At 37.0% G+C, this 15,524-nt stretch overlaps 2 protein-coding genes across 5 annotated transcripts; both read left to right on the top strand.

The window, feature by feature from the left end:
• Positions 1-1,243: 1,243 nt before the first annotated feature.
• Positions 1,244-4,778, top strand: LOC108970150 (monocarboxylate transporter 9). The gene is made up of 5 exons (XM_018935345.1): positions 1,244-1,414; positions 1,498-1,624; positions 1,681-1,824; positions 1,898-3,193; positions 4,194-4,778. The coding sequence occupies exons 1-5, from the start codon at positions 1,244-1,246 to the stop codon at positions 4,334-4,336; spliced, it is 1,881 nt and encodes a 626-aa protein (XP_018790890.1). The 3' UTR covers positions 4,337-4,778.
• A 3,125-nt stretch (positions 4,779-7,903) lies between these two features.
• On the top strand, positions 7,904-14,985 carry LOC108970138. 4 transcript variants are annotated; one of them, XM_018935302.1, is made up of 6 exons: positions 7,904-7,989; positions 12,739-12,890; positions 12,959-13,085; positions 13,155-13,298; positions 13,360-14,700; positions 14,760-14,985. In XM_018935302.1, the coding sequence occupies exons 2-6, from the start codon at positions 12,783-12,785 to the stop codon at positions 14,900-14,902; spliced, it is 1,863 nt and encodes a 620-aa protein (XP_018790847.1). In that variant the 5' UTR covers positions 7,904-7,989; positions 12,739-12,782; the 3' UTR covers positions 14,903-14,985. The 4 variants fall into 4 exon arrangements, with proteins under 4 accessions (XP_018790847.1, XP_018790846.1, XP_018790849.1 ...); XM_018935301.1 differs by lacking the exon at positions 7,904-7,989 and adding an exon at positions 10,077-10,231; XM_018935304.1 differs by lacking the exon at positions 7,904-7,989 and adding an exon at positions 10,257-10,276.
• The last annotated feature ends 539 nt before the right edge of the window (positions 14,986-15,524 follow it).

The raw sequence follows: 15,524 nt of genomic DNA on the forward strand, positions 1-15,524 counted from the left end.
ACGTCAAATAATTGGTTATCATGGCGCCATGACATTTGTCATTGACGGTTACGTTCTCACCGGCGTCATTTTGGAAGAAATATATACCATTGATTCTTTCGGCGTACAAACATCACCAAAGGTAGAGCGGTTTCAGTTTTTACACACGCTGTATTTTGTACGCTTTCAATTCAAAACCTCGACGTAAAATGCGCTAAGTCCTTTCATATGTCAGTATTGGTTGCTGCGAACGGCCCCAAATCGGCTCTCCACGATCGTTGTGTACTCTCTCAGATACGGCTGCTATATTGTTCTCAATGAGTGCTGGACGTGGTGTATTCGGTCGAATATTATCCAATAATGAGTGCTGGGTTTCAAGATGGGTATATTGGCCATAAGTTAAGCTAAGCGCGCGAAACTCATTCTTTCCGTTCCCATGATAGCCAGGTCTGCGTAACGAGAACGAACCCGGATTTTTCATCCGATCAAGGACTGTCAACTCGGCTGAATTCGGTCGCTACTCATTCTTTATAGAACGTGAATTTTCGTAGAAAAGTTGAACGATTTGCAAGCGTTGTTCAGGCGAAAGTCCTTCCATGATAAAATGCCAAGAATATTAAAAGCACAACCAGTTTTTCAAAGAACTTTGTGAAAAGGTGGAAGTTCATAATTCTAAAAAATAAACACATTTTTTCGAACCGAACCGAATCGAACAGGTACAGTCTATCAATATGTCTTTATAAATATATACGCACCTCAGTTTTTGAGACATCGATCTGAAATTTTGCACCCGTCCTTTTCTGATCAAGAAGCTATTTATTTGTACAAACGGCCGATATCGGTCCACTGTGGCATATACATAGCTGCCATGCAAATTGACTGCTAATAGTGTTTGTAAGTAATCAAATTTCGATTATGGTTATGGTTTCGGGTGCGGAGATTTGGTTTTTATGGTCGACAAAAACGGTCTTGGTTATGCCAAAGAGATGTAAACAAACGTGTAAAGTGATATATTCGAAGTATGTATGTATGTAAGCATTTAAATTCGCGTGCCAGCAAGTCACCCGCTTGAAATCTATCAAATGTTGTGCATAATTACGGAGTAATTAAGAAGACAATGAATGAATTATCTTACCACTCCATGTATGTACAGATTGTCGAAGACTTCCGCTCGCTGACGTGATTGACGTATTTAAAAAAATTAAAAAAACCAAAGATATTGCAGAGAATTATTAAATATTAAGGCAAACACACACATACAAATATGGCTATTGAAACAGCTACACTCGCCGAGAAGAACAACATAACGGTTTACAATGCGACCACAGCGCCGAAGAAGCCAAAACGACGCGACAAAAGCGATTTGGGTCCGAATTTCGTGGCGCCCGATGGCGGCTGGGGTTGGGTAGTCTGCATTGCAGCTGGTCTCAGTAACGTAAGCACCACAAATTTATGAAATTAAACGAAGACTTGAATTACTAATAATGCAACTTTTATATCGTCGCATACTCCATGTAGTTCTCCCTTTTTCCGCCCATGCAACAATTTGGTTTGATCTATCGGCAGCGCATGGGCGATTTGGGTTTCACAGCAAAGGAAACAACAACAATTATTAATGATGTAATGAGTCTGTCATCCATAGTGGGTAAGTGGAGAAATCAATTGCATAACCTCAAATACTTAACCGCTCCAATATTCAAGGTATTGTCAATGGCGCCATGTTCCGTCGCTTCACATTCCGTCAAGTCGCTATTACAGGAAATTTATTGGCGTTTACCGGTATTTTATTGACTGCTTGGGCTACAACATTTTGGCAGTATATATTTTGTTTGTCGGTGCTTTATGGTGAGTAGATTATACTTTGACATACCAACTGAAACAATTTTATAAAATTTTCTACGATTTTCTACAATAAAAGGTTGCGGCTTAGGCCTCAGCATGGTCGCCACATCGTTAGCGGTGAATACCTACTTTAAGAATCGTCGCCGACGTGCTACCGGCTTTACTTGGACCATAACCGGCTTGGGACCCATTATTTTTCCACATATTTCCACTATGTTGTTAGTGCTCTATGGCGCACAGGGTACAATATTGATATTCGCCGCGATCGCGCTGAACGGCTTCGTTTGTGCATTGACATTTCAGCCAGTTCTGTGGCATACGAAGAAACCCAAAGCCACTGTGGAGAAAAATGTAAATGACGCTAACAAACCCTTAACATCCGAAAGCGAAGAGGACGAATATAAATGCAAATATTGTCAATATAAGAGACAACCGAAGCGTAGCATCTTCTCATCGCAATATCTCTTCAATGAGGATGATTTGGAAACACCCGGTTATGAAATTACCGAACCCGGTACACCGATGATGGCGGCCGCCAATGACGGTTGGTACGGCTCGAAGTTATCGCTGGCTGCGGAAATGAGTCCAGCACGCCTGCGTAAGAAAGTTATGCGACAAGCTTCGATCAAAGCGCATGCGAATGATCCGGACCACCATGACGAATCACAGTTGAATAAGCCCAATTACTTTAATCGTATGCACGAAGAATATGAACGTTACACAAGCAAGACTAGCGTCTATTCGAAATCGGAGGAATTTCACTGCACATGCGCTGAGGAGAAGGCGCTCATGCAAAAGATTTCCGGTGAGGAATTGAAACGTGAGCAGGAACGTCTAATAGCGGAGGAGGAAGCAAATGAATTGGCAAAAAGTAAAATGAATTTTCTGCAAAAAGTGGTGATCTTTTTCGACTTGGATTTGCTGCGCGATTTCACCTTTGTCAATTTGGTTTTGGGTATGACCATAATGATGTTTGCCGAAATGAATTTCTCCGTACTTACACCCTTTATTTTAAATGAATACGGGTTCGATAACAAACAGATATCGCTGGCCATGTCTGCGCTGGGTGGCATGGATATTTGTGTGCGCTTCTTGGCGCCATTCGCCGTCGAAAAGGTCAAACTAGATAATCGTGTATTGTTTGCCTTCGGCATTATTGCCATCGCCATTGGTCGTATGTTTGTCGCATTGTCGAGCTCGTTTTACGTTATATTGGTATTTTTTGTACTCATCGGCTTTGGTAAAGCTTTCCGCACAATCTTCTCGCCGCTCATCATTCCTTCATATGTGCCATTGAAGCGTTTGCCGGCTGCATCTGGTTTGCAACTGGTTTTCAATACTTTATTCTCCTTGGCCGCAGGCCCTATACTAGGTAAGTGTGAATTATCAATTTCCCATTTGAATTATTTTACTGTCACTGTTTTGTAGTCGCACTGCGGTGTATCGGGTGCTTTCGTAATAAGATCTAAATTTTCTCACAATTTCTTGTTGATACACGCAATTTTTAAACAGATCTAATTTCGGTCAACTCCGGCGGCAAAAAATTAGTATCTTAGTCCATTTAAGGAAGAGTATTATGTTTATTCACATTTGTAAACCTGCAATTTAAGGGATTATCTCCTCATCTTACCAGCTGTTCTTTTGCATTTTTCGAAAACCAATCGTTTCGGTTGCTTAAAATGCTGTCCCACAGTTCCCTTCTGCCGAGTTATTGATGAGTGTATCGTATCTTGGCTGTAATAGGATAGTAGTTCCAGTCGATGTTAGGACCTCGGAGTGTACGCTTTGATACGGATTGTGTCTAGACGTTCATTCACCGAAATGAATGACAGTACTCGGCGACGGAGTCTCTCTCCCATATATGGCGACTGTAGTAAATGCCACAAGGACCTACTCCCCTCAGTCCTTATCGCGTCCATGGCATTTTTTGGACGGCGGTAATGGCAGCCTTCAGTCTAATGAGGACATTAACCAGCTGGGCACCTTCCCAATTAAAAGACCAGGTGCATGCCCCTAAATCGTAATTCTTCGGCGTTTGCCAAGGTCGTCGTCAAATGGGAGGTCTCTTATCCGAGGCTGTTTTTGACTGTTCATTTGCGTCTCAAACCCAGCGCACAGCCCTGGGGAGAGGATGCTTCGGCTTCTCACTTTGGCTCGCCTTGAAAAGAATGTTCTTTGGCTATCGAGAGGATACTTGGTCTAAGACCAGAAGTCGTGAGCTGCTTGAACCATACGTAAAATATTCGTTTCTGCCTGAACAGCGATTAAAGAACTTTTCTCACTTGCGTGAACTTTTACATATGGCTCCATCCTTCCCCCTTTGTTCCAAATCATATCTTATTAAACGCAATATTTGACTTATCTCTTTCCAGGCGTAATTACGGATGCGACCAGTTACACAACCACCATACATGTACTCAATTTGCTAACTGCTTTAGCTTTATTGCTCTGGGTCTTGGAGTCGGTTGTGCGGCGCATGCTCGGCAAGAAGGCCAAAACTACACTGGAAGGTTGAATGTTTTGGTTTCAAATTTTCACTTATCTTTGTCGATGTGCGTGTTTTTTTGTGTTTTTTTTTTTTTTTTTTTTTGAAAAGATATTGGATCAACGCCAAGTAAGTTTTTATGCTTAAATTACGACGTTCGGTTGAGTGTATATACTTAAGCATGTGACTGTATGTGTTTGTGCATTTAGTTTAATTCTCAATAACACATATTCTACTACTTTTAATAATATACATATCCAAAAAATCTAGTTTTTAGTGAAAGCCCCACTACTTACTTACATTATTACACTTTCATAAGTTAAGTCAATTAAGGTTTTATTACTTAGAGTACGCTTAGCTTTTAAACAGTTGCAATAAGTAAATGCTTCTAAAAATCTTGTAATCAATAAAAAAATTTTTTATTTTAATTTAAGTGGATGTATATATATTGATAAGAATGTATTTATACTATATAGGCGAAACGAAAATAAAATATTTTTGAATAATTCGAAATTATTCGAGTGTTTTATTACTCCCTCTCGCAGACATTTTTCGTGAGGATGGTAACTATGGGATATGTGTAACTAAATCTGAAAGCGGAGCTGGCCAAGGAATTGCATCCCACGGAAAGTGTTTTGTAAGTTCATTCTAAACAGATTTTAGACTCTTAATGAATAAAATGGACGTGTGCAAAATTTTATCTCTCAAAAACTAAGGGACTAGACAGACACAGAATACTTCTATTAAGACTACTCACATATTGAGCGATATATGCGGTATTAAGTCACCCGGAGGTTTAAAAATCTTTATGTTAGGTATATGGAGGCTAAGCGAGGTATTAACCCAATTCAACTCATTTGTAGCACACAGGCCCACAACTAGCAGAAAAGGATTATCTGTGAATTTCACTTATATATCTCATACATTGGCCGATATTTTGGGTAAAAAGTCAACTATAGACTCTGAAATATTAGCTACTCAGGCGCTTGAATAGTTTTGGTTCCATTTATTAAATTTTTGGTCATTAGGGGACATACTTCAAAGGCATTATTCGTGCAAATTTGTATACCGTTATGGTAATTACTTCTTGATTCGTATACTGAAAAATGAAAGAGTCAAACGAAATTTAAACTGCCACGTCGAACTTGGGCGAACAATTTAATGTCACTTAGTAGTTTTTAACAGTACCGTTATATGAGGAGTGAGCGGGGTTATCATGCACTTTCATCCATTTTCTCACAGTCAGTTGGAGTTTTTATAACATTTGCGCCAGGCGGATGTGGTCCCTATAGCTTTAGTGGCTTAGGAGATATGTACATTCAATTTATTAGAGGGCGAAGCCACGATCACGTTTTGAAAATTTATTGCCTACAGATGCCTCTTGGTACTGCGATCGCCTGTGCCAAATCTGAGTTTTATATTTTAATTTAGTGCTTAATTATAGTACTTTATAGGTTTCCGTTAAAGACGTTTTGTGGGTGTGGCAGTGGTCCGATTACGTCCACATCTCAGAACGCGAAAAATCAAAAGCTTTTAAGTAAATTAAACTGTATATTCGAGAAGGTACTGGATCCGGTATCAAACTTGGACGATTGGCGAGTCAGTGAAAGTGAAAATCATTATTTCGGTAGCAACTCGACCGATATCAACCAAATTCGGTGCATAATATTGTTCTGATATTCCTAGGTCACTGCGTAAAAATGAGAAAAAAAAACACGGCTACTTCTGTATGACATAATTGGAAATTCCATCTGATTCTTTCACATTCGGTATACAAATAAAGCATTAATTAATATAACGGAATAAAACTTTTCACGAATATTACTATAGAATTGTGCCATCCTACGACTAAAAAATTTCGAAATCGAACCGAAACTATTCAAGTCCCTAGGTACTGATTATGTGTACCCCAGCGAAAATATCGATTAAGCTGTGAGATATATAATCGATATTCTTTCCTGATAATACGAGTATCTCTAAATGTCGAAAATTTGTTGAGTTTACCTAATATAAATATTTTCGAACTTCCGGATAACATTATACCGCGTATATCGGTTAATACGAGAGTTATCTCGATGAAATTGAGAGAACATACTTAACTAGTAACAGTGTATCTATTTGTCCAAAATTAATAAAATCGGGTGAAAACTTGACCTGGCACCTGTATAACTAATTATCGGACTTAGCATCCGGCTCATTTTACTCCATATAGATTGGTTATAGTATGTGAGTATGTTAATGAAGCCCATAGAGCATTTAATTAGAATGTAGCGTAGTAATAGTATGTAAAATTGGCTAAAATATATAACATGGCTTGAGTTTAGTTTAGCATAATTTTCTCCTTCATTCTAATCCATTCACTATTTTGTCGAACAATGAACTTCAACTTCTTTCGCTACATTAGCCAACTTTATCAAGAAGAAGAAGGTATTTCGAAGGCTGAAGTTGCAAGAGTATAAAGTCTTTAGTTACACCCGAACATAGAGCATTCCTTACTTTGTTTTATTTTTTTCAAGAAACTTTCACAATATAATGAGCTACTTTTTTTAGATCTAATCAAAAATTTAATTTTGGCGGCCCAAATCGGCAAAAATGTTTGGTAAATTTTAATTTTTTTTTTTAAAACGTCTCAATTTGGATATTTCTTGATTTTTTTAAACTATGAGTCATTGTATAGACAATACGTATGTATGTACGAGTATCTCTAAAGAAAATTGTTTGATATTTTATCTACGGAGTGAGCCGGAATCACAGTAGGATTTAGGAATTTTTTAGCGTCTTCGAAGAATATTAAATATTTTGCTTGAAAACTGTTTTACTGTGTATTTTAATATTTTTATAAATAAAGCCTTAAAATATTTAAACAAATATTACAGTATTTGCTTTAAATAATTTCCTTAAATCGATATTTATAGGCTGTCACAGTAAAGGGACATACTTAACCCTCTAATACTAGCTTAAACCATGAAAACAATTATTGTGAGTATATTCGAAAATAGAGGTTCCTTTTTTAGTAAAATCCATTCTAATTACCTTAAGCTTACTTCTTTCACTTGCCACTTTCTATCTTTACTTATTGCAACATCAAAAAATCAGCTCCCCCGAATTTAAATATAGCATTGCGCTAACCTACCTACTCCAAGGACTTCAAATCTTAATACCATCATTTCAGGCTTTGATAACCATACACTAAAATTTCATCATTCCACTCTTCGATCATAGTCAACAATTGAGTATGAGTCATCATGATACTCTCGCTTGCTTATTGGTTATCAAATATTTACTTTTATTAATTATTATAATTAAATGGTAGTAGTATAATATCCGAAAAGTCTATTATCTCTTGTGAATGCTTATAATCGCCTCTGCGCACTTTATAGCTTACCCTCCACGATACAATGGCCATTGTGTATCTAAGTTGAATAAAAAAGTCACTACAAAAACAAAAATATAACTTAATATAGTGCAATAGTTTTGATAAAACACTCACATGGCAACTCTCTCCGGGAGCTTTGCTAAACTATGTCATCACTCATATGTTTTTGTGTATATTTCGAACAGTAAACAATGCGATTGCGACCGCATAAATGCAATGTTCTCGCCTTTCGGCTGCATAGTCGCAAATTGCAAGCTAGAGCCTCAGTATTATTACGAGTGACAAGCGGAACGGTGCTTTCGAACGTGTGAGTATTGGCGAATAATTAAAGTCAAGTGCATTGGGAAATACAAGATAAAGTATATTAGTGCGTTATTCAGTGGGAGAGCGATGGGAAACACAACGCAAAACCGCTGTCCACAGTAAAATTGCTTTGTTCACCAGATGGATGTTTAAACACCGAAAACTCAGCGAGATAGATATAGAGTTATGTATATCAAAACAATCAGGGAGATGTGGAGAATTGATTGCAAATACACGTGAAGTCCATCTGCTCGTGTCAGTGACGTAGGACTTTGAAACTAAACATCTTAAATTTGGTACTGAAGACTACAATAAAGGGCAACCAGCTGTCTTTTAAAACTATGGAAAAGCTATATCGACAAATCTTTCATATCTTTTAAGCATTTCATCATATTAGGTAAAAATCCCATATTTCAGCATTTAATGAGCAGCAAACAACAAATTTTAACTCGGTTATAATTTAATTCAGCGAAAAATTGTGGAAATCGGTCAATACGTTTCCCTAACATCCATCCAGCTACATATTTATTTTCGTCATTTCTTTTGAACAGTTGTTATGTTACACGCTTTTTGTCATAAAATTTGCTAACTCATGCGAATTTTTCTACTCCTTTTATTCTTACACTTCGGTCTCAATCGTACTTGATACTTTCTTACTTATTTCAGAAGCATTTTTTTGCATTTTTGTTCTTCAAGAGCTGTGTAAACAAACGTGACCGCGAAAAAGCTCTCTTTCATTGCATTTTTTCGRCGTTGCCAGATTGTAACCCAAAAAAAAAAAATAAATATTTTCATGCATTTCTGAACATTTTGTTTTTATCTTATATGTATCTATCTTAATATGTGGAAAGATACAATTCATTTCGAACTAAGTTTTCTGAGGATTTTTATTTATTATTTGTGCTGACATAGATGTTTTATAAAAGCTGAAACTTTAATACATTTTTTTTTAATAATTTTGAAATTACATACAATTTCATCACTCATACAAGTAAGTCAATTTTATATCATTCCCCCTTTGAAAGATAAAAACTAAATGGTTTGTTACTAATTTTTATACCCCGAACGGGGTTTAACGTTTGCTACGAAGTTTATAACAGTCAGAAGAAGACCCTATCAGTACAGGAAAGATCAAGCTGAGTTAGCCATGTTCGTCTTTTTGTCTCTATAAGCATACACGCGCCCCTAATTTGCTCTCTAAGAAGCTGTTGACTTTTCGAATAAAAGTCCTTGTGTGGGAAACTTTTTTATTTGATAAGATTTTACTTATTTAGTCTTGCAATTGTTAATAGAAGTGGATAAAGTAAGTCTGGCAACTCTAACGATACTATGAGTTTAAAATCACATATTTTTACACTTCTCCCACTACACTTTGTAACACAGTGTTTGTTTTGTATTTTATTCGAAACTCTTTATTTGTAACAACAACAATAACTCCTTACGTGATCATCTAATGTGAAAAAATAGTCTTTTAGTGAAAACCTTAATTTAGAACTTTGACGAAAGGAAAAAACCTGAAAATTACATTTCTGGCAGATATTTTTACAAAAAAATTTAAATTTCAGTGAAAATTCCGCGACATTTTTTCCACAAAGTTGTAATCGAACTGTACCTCAAAGACCTGTATAAATCGGTTGAGTAGTTTTCGAGAAATCTTTCCAACCGACTTCAAAAACTCAGTTTCGAGAAAAACGGCTTTAAAGACGGCGCATGGAAACTATTACTCGAATAAACAGAAATTTGAGGACAATATTCTAGAGGTATTGTAGAATTTAATAATGTAAAAAAATTGATTTTTAGAAACCCGTAAACCCATGTAAACTCTTAAAATTTTTTATTTTCAACAAAAAATTTTTTTAATAAAATTTTTGAAACTATTTTTTAAAAACTAAACTTCCTCCTCTCTTCTATTGCTATACTATTATGTGACAGGTTTCACCGGCATTTTGGCTACAGGAAATGTAGAATTAAAAATACATTTTGGAAAATTAAAAAAATAAATTGTTGAGTAGTTTAAAAGCTGTTCAATAATTTCGAATTAGCTAATTTACATTATAGATGACTTATTTATTGCCAGTTGTGCTCCGATCGTTGCTCGCATTAAACGCATTCTCTTCTAACTTTTCTCTCTTACTTTGTGCATAAGTACCTACTTTAATGAAATTTATAAAGAAAAAATCGGTTAATAATTTTCATATTTTCATTAAATAAAAGCGAAATTTGTCAGATCGTCAGAGTGCAGATAGGTAGGTGGGAAATGCCACCGTGGAGTAACTATATATGCAAGTGAAGTCGGTATTGACAGAGGTGTACATTTTGACATAATAACACTTTAATTACCCTGCTTACAATAATATAAATATATCCGACATTTGTTCTTCTCTCTTCCTGCTACAATTCAACGTAAAAACTACCACTTTAATATTTTTACACAAACTCAAACAAAGTCATTGAATCTCTCGCTATATCGTAACGAAAAACAACTTTTTAGTATTTATAATCACCAAAAAATAAATAGGAAATCAACTTCAAAATTAACTCCAATGTCATTAATCCCTAGACAGGAGGTATTTTAAAGATTAATGCAATGTAATCTCTATAATTTCAAAATTGCAATTAACAGTTATATATTGAAATACATATAGTACATAAATAAATGCATATGCGTTATTTTGCGTCCGCACCTTTGTGCGCCAAATAATATCGAAGATTTCAACGTTGATAGCAAAGCATATAATCATATAAGCTTGTAGATATGTAGAGCATACAGCAAATGACATGATAAGAGTAGATAAAGATGTTTAATTAATTATATAATAATACAAAATATTTTTGAGTATACATATTCGTTTACTTTAGCGACGTTTCGATGTCATATAAAAATATTTTGTTTCGAACATGGTTAATTGAAAGTTGACTCTCTTATTTCAGAAATAAAAAAGTTACGTTAATTATTTAATTGTTTTTTAAGGTTATAAACACTTAAATATCAGAAAAAACTCAATTTTTGCAATTTTGGTTAGGTAAATAGACGTATTTCTCGTGAGGACACGAATATTCCCACTTGAACAGTTAGTAACGCCTGTTCTTTGTGATGCGCATAAATATTAGGTGCGCAATTTGTCAATAGATGGCTTCAGCAGTTAGTAGCGATCGATTTTGATATATCCAAAACGCGACAAGCTTAACCAAGACATTTTAAAAAGAAACTACTTTTGGCTGTGTGAATATGTCCGATTTTTTCCCAAATAATCGTCATTTGCGGGAAGTGTTGATTCGCTTCTTTCAGTCAAAGAAATCGGTGGCTAAAGCACATCGGGAACTCCAGAAAGTTTATGGAGATGCTATCCCAAGTGGAACAACGTGGAGTTGTTGGTTTCGTCGCTTTAGAGACAACGTTTTCGATATAAATGACGGTTCGCGTAGAAAAGGTCAAAAACCTTCGTAGACGATAAATTGGAGACGTTGATCGATAAGAATTCGTGTCGAACGCAAGAAGTGCTTGCATTTTGAGCCCCCCGCCAAGCCATTTAAAAGCAACTACATTCCTGGGAATGCTTCAGTACCTCAGGTGAGCCACGAGAAAGTGGTTCTACTGAATGACTACGCACGGCCTTAAGTTCAATGACATATTGTCTGGCTCAAAAGCACAAAGGCGATATCGAAAAACGACAAAATTCTTGGATCACAAGATGAATAGTTTAGAATAGAAAAGTCGTGTCTAGCGATGGGCAATAGTTAGTATAATAATAATAAAATTCAGCTTTCATTAAAAAAGTTAGCGAGAACTTAGTTGCGCATCTAACAGTAAGAATGGGTCCAAAAGACCGTCTCTTATCAACAAACGGCTAGAGACCGCCAGCTGATTCGCCGGGTTCGTAGAAATTATGGCACCCAAGATGCTTCAGCCTTATCGTAGCGAAAGCTAGTCTGTGGAAAAGAAACTATCTAGATATTTTCACTTCTTTATTGCAATCTTCAATAGTTGAGTCCTTTAAAAATCTTTAACCTCACGGCGTGGGTACCAGTTAGACAGGATCCCATTAAGTCACCTATCATTGCGGCGATGAAAGCCTCCACGAAAGCTAGCAATTCAATAAACCTTTCACGTTCTAACCTGAATCAGAAGGCTTCCTTAACCCCACAGCCAATGCGGTCTTGTATTTCTTGAATAACTTTAAACTGACTGCTAGCGAGTTCAACTCTATATTGTGACTCTCATATCTAAGTGAATGCATACCTGCCTAAAAGAGGCCGCACTTCGGAAATGTGCTTCTGCTGCCACCTTGATGACTGCCACTTCACTTAGAAAGAACTACAGTTGTCTGGAGGTATGAAACCAGAGTTGATTCAAAGCTTCCGACAGCAGACTCTCTCCTTCCCCTTAGCTTCGATTCTTCCGTGAAAATCCTCTACTCCAGCAACTGCACCGCACCCACTTAACGCACGGAGGTATGTTTCAGAGAATCCTTTGTTCCCGCGGTTCATATTCAAAAACAAAAAAAAAAAAGTATTGAAAAAACGTGTTTAGTGGTCACGAAAAATTTTCTGTTTACCAACCGGTTCTATATTTAAAGTACCAAACTCATTATGGCTTTGTTATCAGCGAAAATAATCTACAAATATCTAAAATGCATTATCCACGTTTAATCAGTGTAATCACAAAAAAATCTGGACAACAAGCTTGTATTGAGAAAATTAGGTTTCCCGAAAGCTCTAATATCTTTTTTGTTTGCAAAATATATTTTTCTAGTTCCAGGAATTTAGTTAGACATTAAAGAGACATAACCATCCACAATGCCAAAGAAACACAAGCGACGTGATAAAAGTGATTTGGGTCCCGACTTTGTGGCGCCCGATGGCGGCTGGGGTTGGGTCGTCTGCATAGCTGCTGGTCTAAGTAATGTAAGTCACTGTAATTGCAATGCTCGGTATCTATTTACCAAAAATTGAATGAAAGTTTTTCTCTCTAGCTGGCCATGTATCCACCACTACAACAGTACGGCATGATTTATCGACAGCGCATGTTTAATTTGGGATTCTCTGCCAAAGAGACCACCACCATCGCGAACATCATGTTGAGTTTAGCATCCTTAGTTGGTAAATACAAAATACCAATGTAGTATACCATAATCAATTAAAGACCATATTATTTTTTATGCTGCTTAGGCATTGTAAATGGTGCCATGTTTCGACGATTTACATTTCGGCAGGTTGCCATTGCCGGCAGCATTTTGATATTTAGTGGTATTTTATTATCAGCTGCTTGTACTACATTTTGGCAGTATGTGCTTTGCGTATCGGTCATATATGGTAAGTTCTTGGAAGCAAGTTTTCTTTACCGACTTTATTTGCTTCCGTTACCTCGAAATAGGCATCGGTCAGGGTCTCAACGTGGCCGCTTTATCGTTGGCCGTGAATACGTACTTCAAAAATCGGCGACGTCGTGCATTCGGCTTTATGTGGACCATTACCGGTTTAGGACCCATTATATTTCCACACTTCACCACACTAATACTAATCTATTATGGAAGTCCGGGTACAATTCTAATTTATGCTGGAATTTCTCTAAATGTGTTTCTCTGTGCTTTGACACTGCAACCAGTGTTATGGCATACTTCCAAAGCGCCCGTCGAACGTGAGTTGAAGTTACAAGAGCCTGTTTTAGCCGATAGTTTGAATACTACGATACAATCAGCCACAACGCGGCTTCAAGTCGAGTCGGAATGCAAGAAATCTACAACACAGCTGGAAATAGAGCCTGAATGCAAGTATTGTCAATATATGAAGCGTACCAGCCCCAGTGTGGTCGCAACACAATTCGATTTTGACGACCATGACTTGGCTAAATCGAGCCGTGAGCTTCGTGAATGCGAAAAGCCATTGATATCACGAGCCAGCGATGAGCTTGAAGCAGTGAACTTGCCATATACTAAGCTTGAGAAACAGACAACTCAAAAAGCACCAATTGCTGAGGCGGAAGAGGATAATGATGAAGACATTAAAGATCAGGAAGCGAAAGAAAATAGCAGTGATGAAGTAAATCATGTCCTAAAAGAGAATTTTCCAACAGAGTTCCGCTGCACCTGCGCTGAAGAGAGAGCATTATTAGGAGACCACAACAGCGGTGAACTGAAAAGTCCATCAATAATATTGGTAGCAAACCAAGAGAACATTGAGCTTTTAGACCCGAAATCAGACACTCACACGGACAAATTGACTTTCAAACAGAAGTTGGTGAAATTCTTTGACTTGGACCTGTTGAAAGATTTCACTTTTGTCAATTTAGCTATGGGCATGACAGTGATGATGTTTGCCGAGATAAACTTTTCCATTTTGGTACCCTTCATTTTGGATCAATACAGTTATAGTAATGAACAAATCTCTACCGCTATGTCCATGCAGGGTGGCATGGATATCTGCGTACGCTTCCTGGCACCAATTGTGCTGGAAAGGGCTAAAAATTTGAGTAATCAATTATTATTTGCCTTTGGTATTATTGCCATCTCCCTCGGACGCCTGTTGATTACGTTAACCGACTCCTATCGTTTTACATTGGCACTCTTTGTGCTCATAGGCTTTGGTAGAGGTTTTCGTACGATATTTTCCTCTCTTATCATACCCTCATATGTGCCTTTGAAGCGTTTGCCAGCGGCATCTGGTCTACAGCTGGTATGCAATACTTTATTCACACTTGCTGTTGGCCCAATTTTAGGTGAGTATAATTCTTTCGGTAACTAGTTTTGTTTATTATATTAACCATATATTTTTTAGGTGTCATCACCGATGCCAGCAGTTATACAATGACAATTCATTTCCTCAATTTACTAACCTCGCTTGCTTTGCTCATCTGGCTATTGGAGTATCTGCTGCGTCGCATGTTAGGGAAAAAGGAGAAATCTCAAACAGTAAGCTAGCAGTTTAATCTTAAGGAGTAAATTATTTTGGTTGTAAATAAATGTAAATAGTTTCTAAAATTAATATTCAATAAAGCTCAATACAATTTCTTGGTTCTTTAGTTTGTTTGTCTTTTGGGGCTACCAACTGAGTGTATCACATTAACCCGTTTTTCCAACAATTAGATGAGTTAACTATACTTTTGAGTATGAAATTGGCTTAGCCTTCTCCTAGCTGCAGTACCACAATATGGTGGATTTCGACATTCCCGTCAATTTTGTGCCATTAATGTCAATATGTCATACATTTTAATAAAGTTAAGAGTACACATAGTATGACAGCCTAAAAGGGGCGATTTTTTGGAATAAAAAAAAAAATACTATATCAATGGCTTTAAAACTTTAAAAATATATATAGAACCCCCAGAGGTGATCCAGTGACTGATGTCTGTCTAGAGCATACTGAAATTATGGAAGAAACATTTCTCTAGCCTGCAGAATGGCAGTGAAAGCATAACACCTGGAGATGGTGAACCCGATTCCTCAGTCGATGACGATGGAGCAGACATTCCATTGCTCAATAATGAAGAAGTTCGAATAGCAATTACACGTCTGAAGAACAACAAAGCGATGAGGCTGATCC

This window comes from Bactrocera latifrons, unplaced genomic scaffold (assembly GCF_001853355.1).
Source record: "Bactrocera latifrons isolate USDA-ARS-PBARC rearing strain unplaced genomic scaffold, ASM185335v1 scaffold_285, whole genome shotgun sequence".
Lineage (NCBI taxonomy): Eukaryota > Metazoa > Arthropoda > Insecta > Diptera > Tephritidae > Bactrocera > Bactrocera latifrons.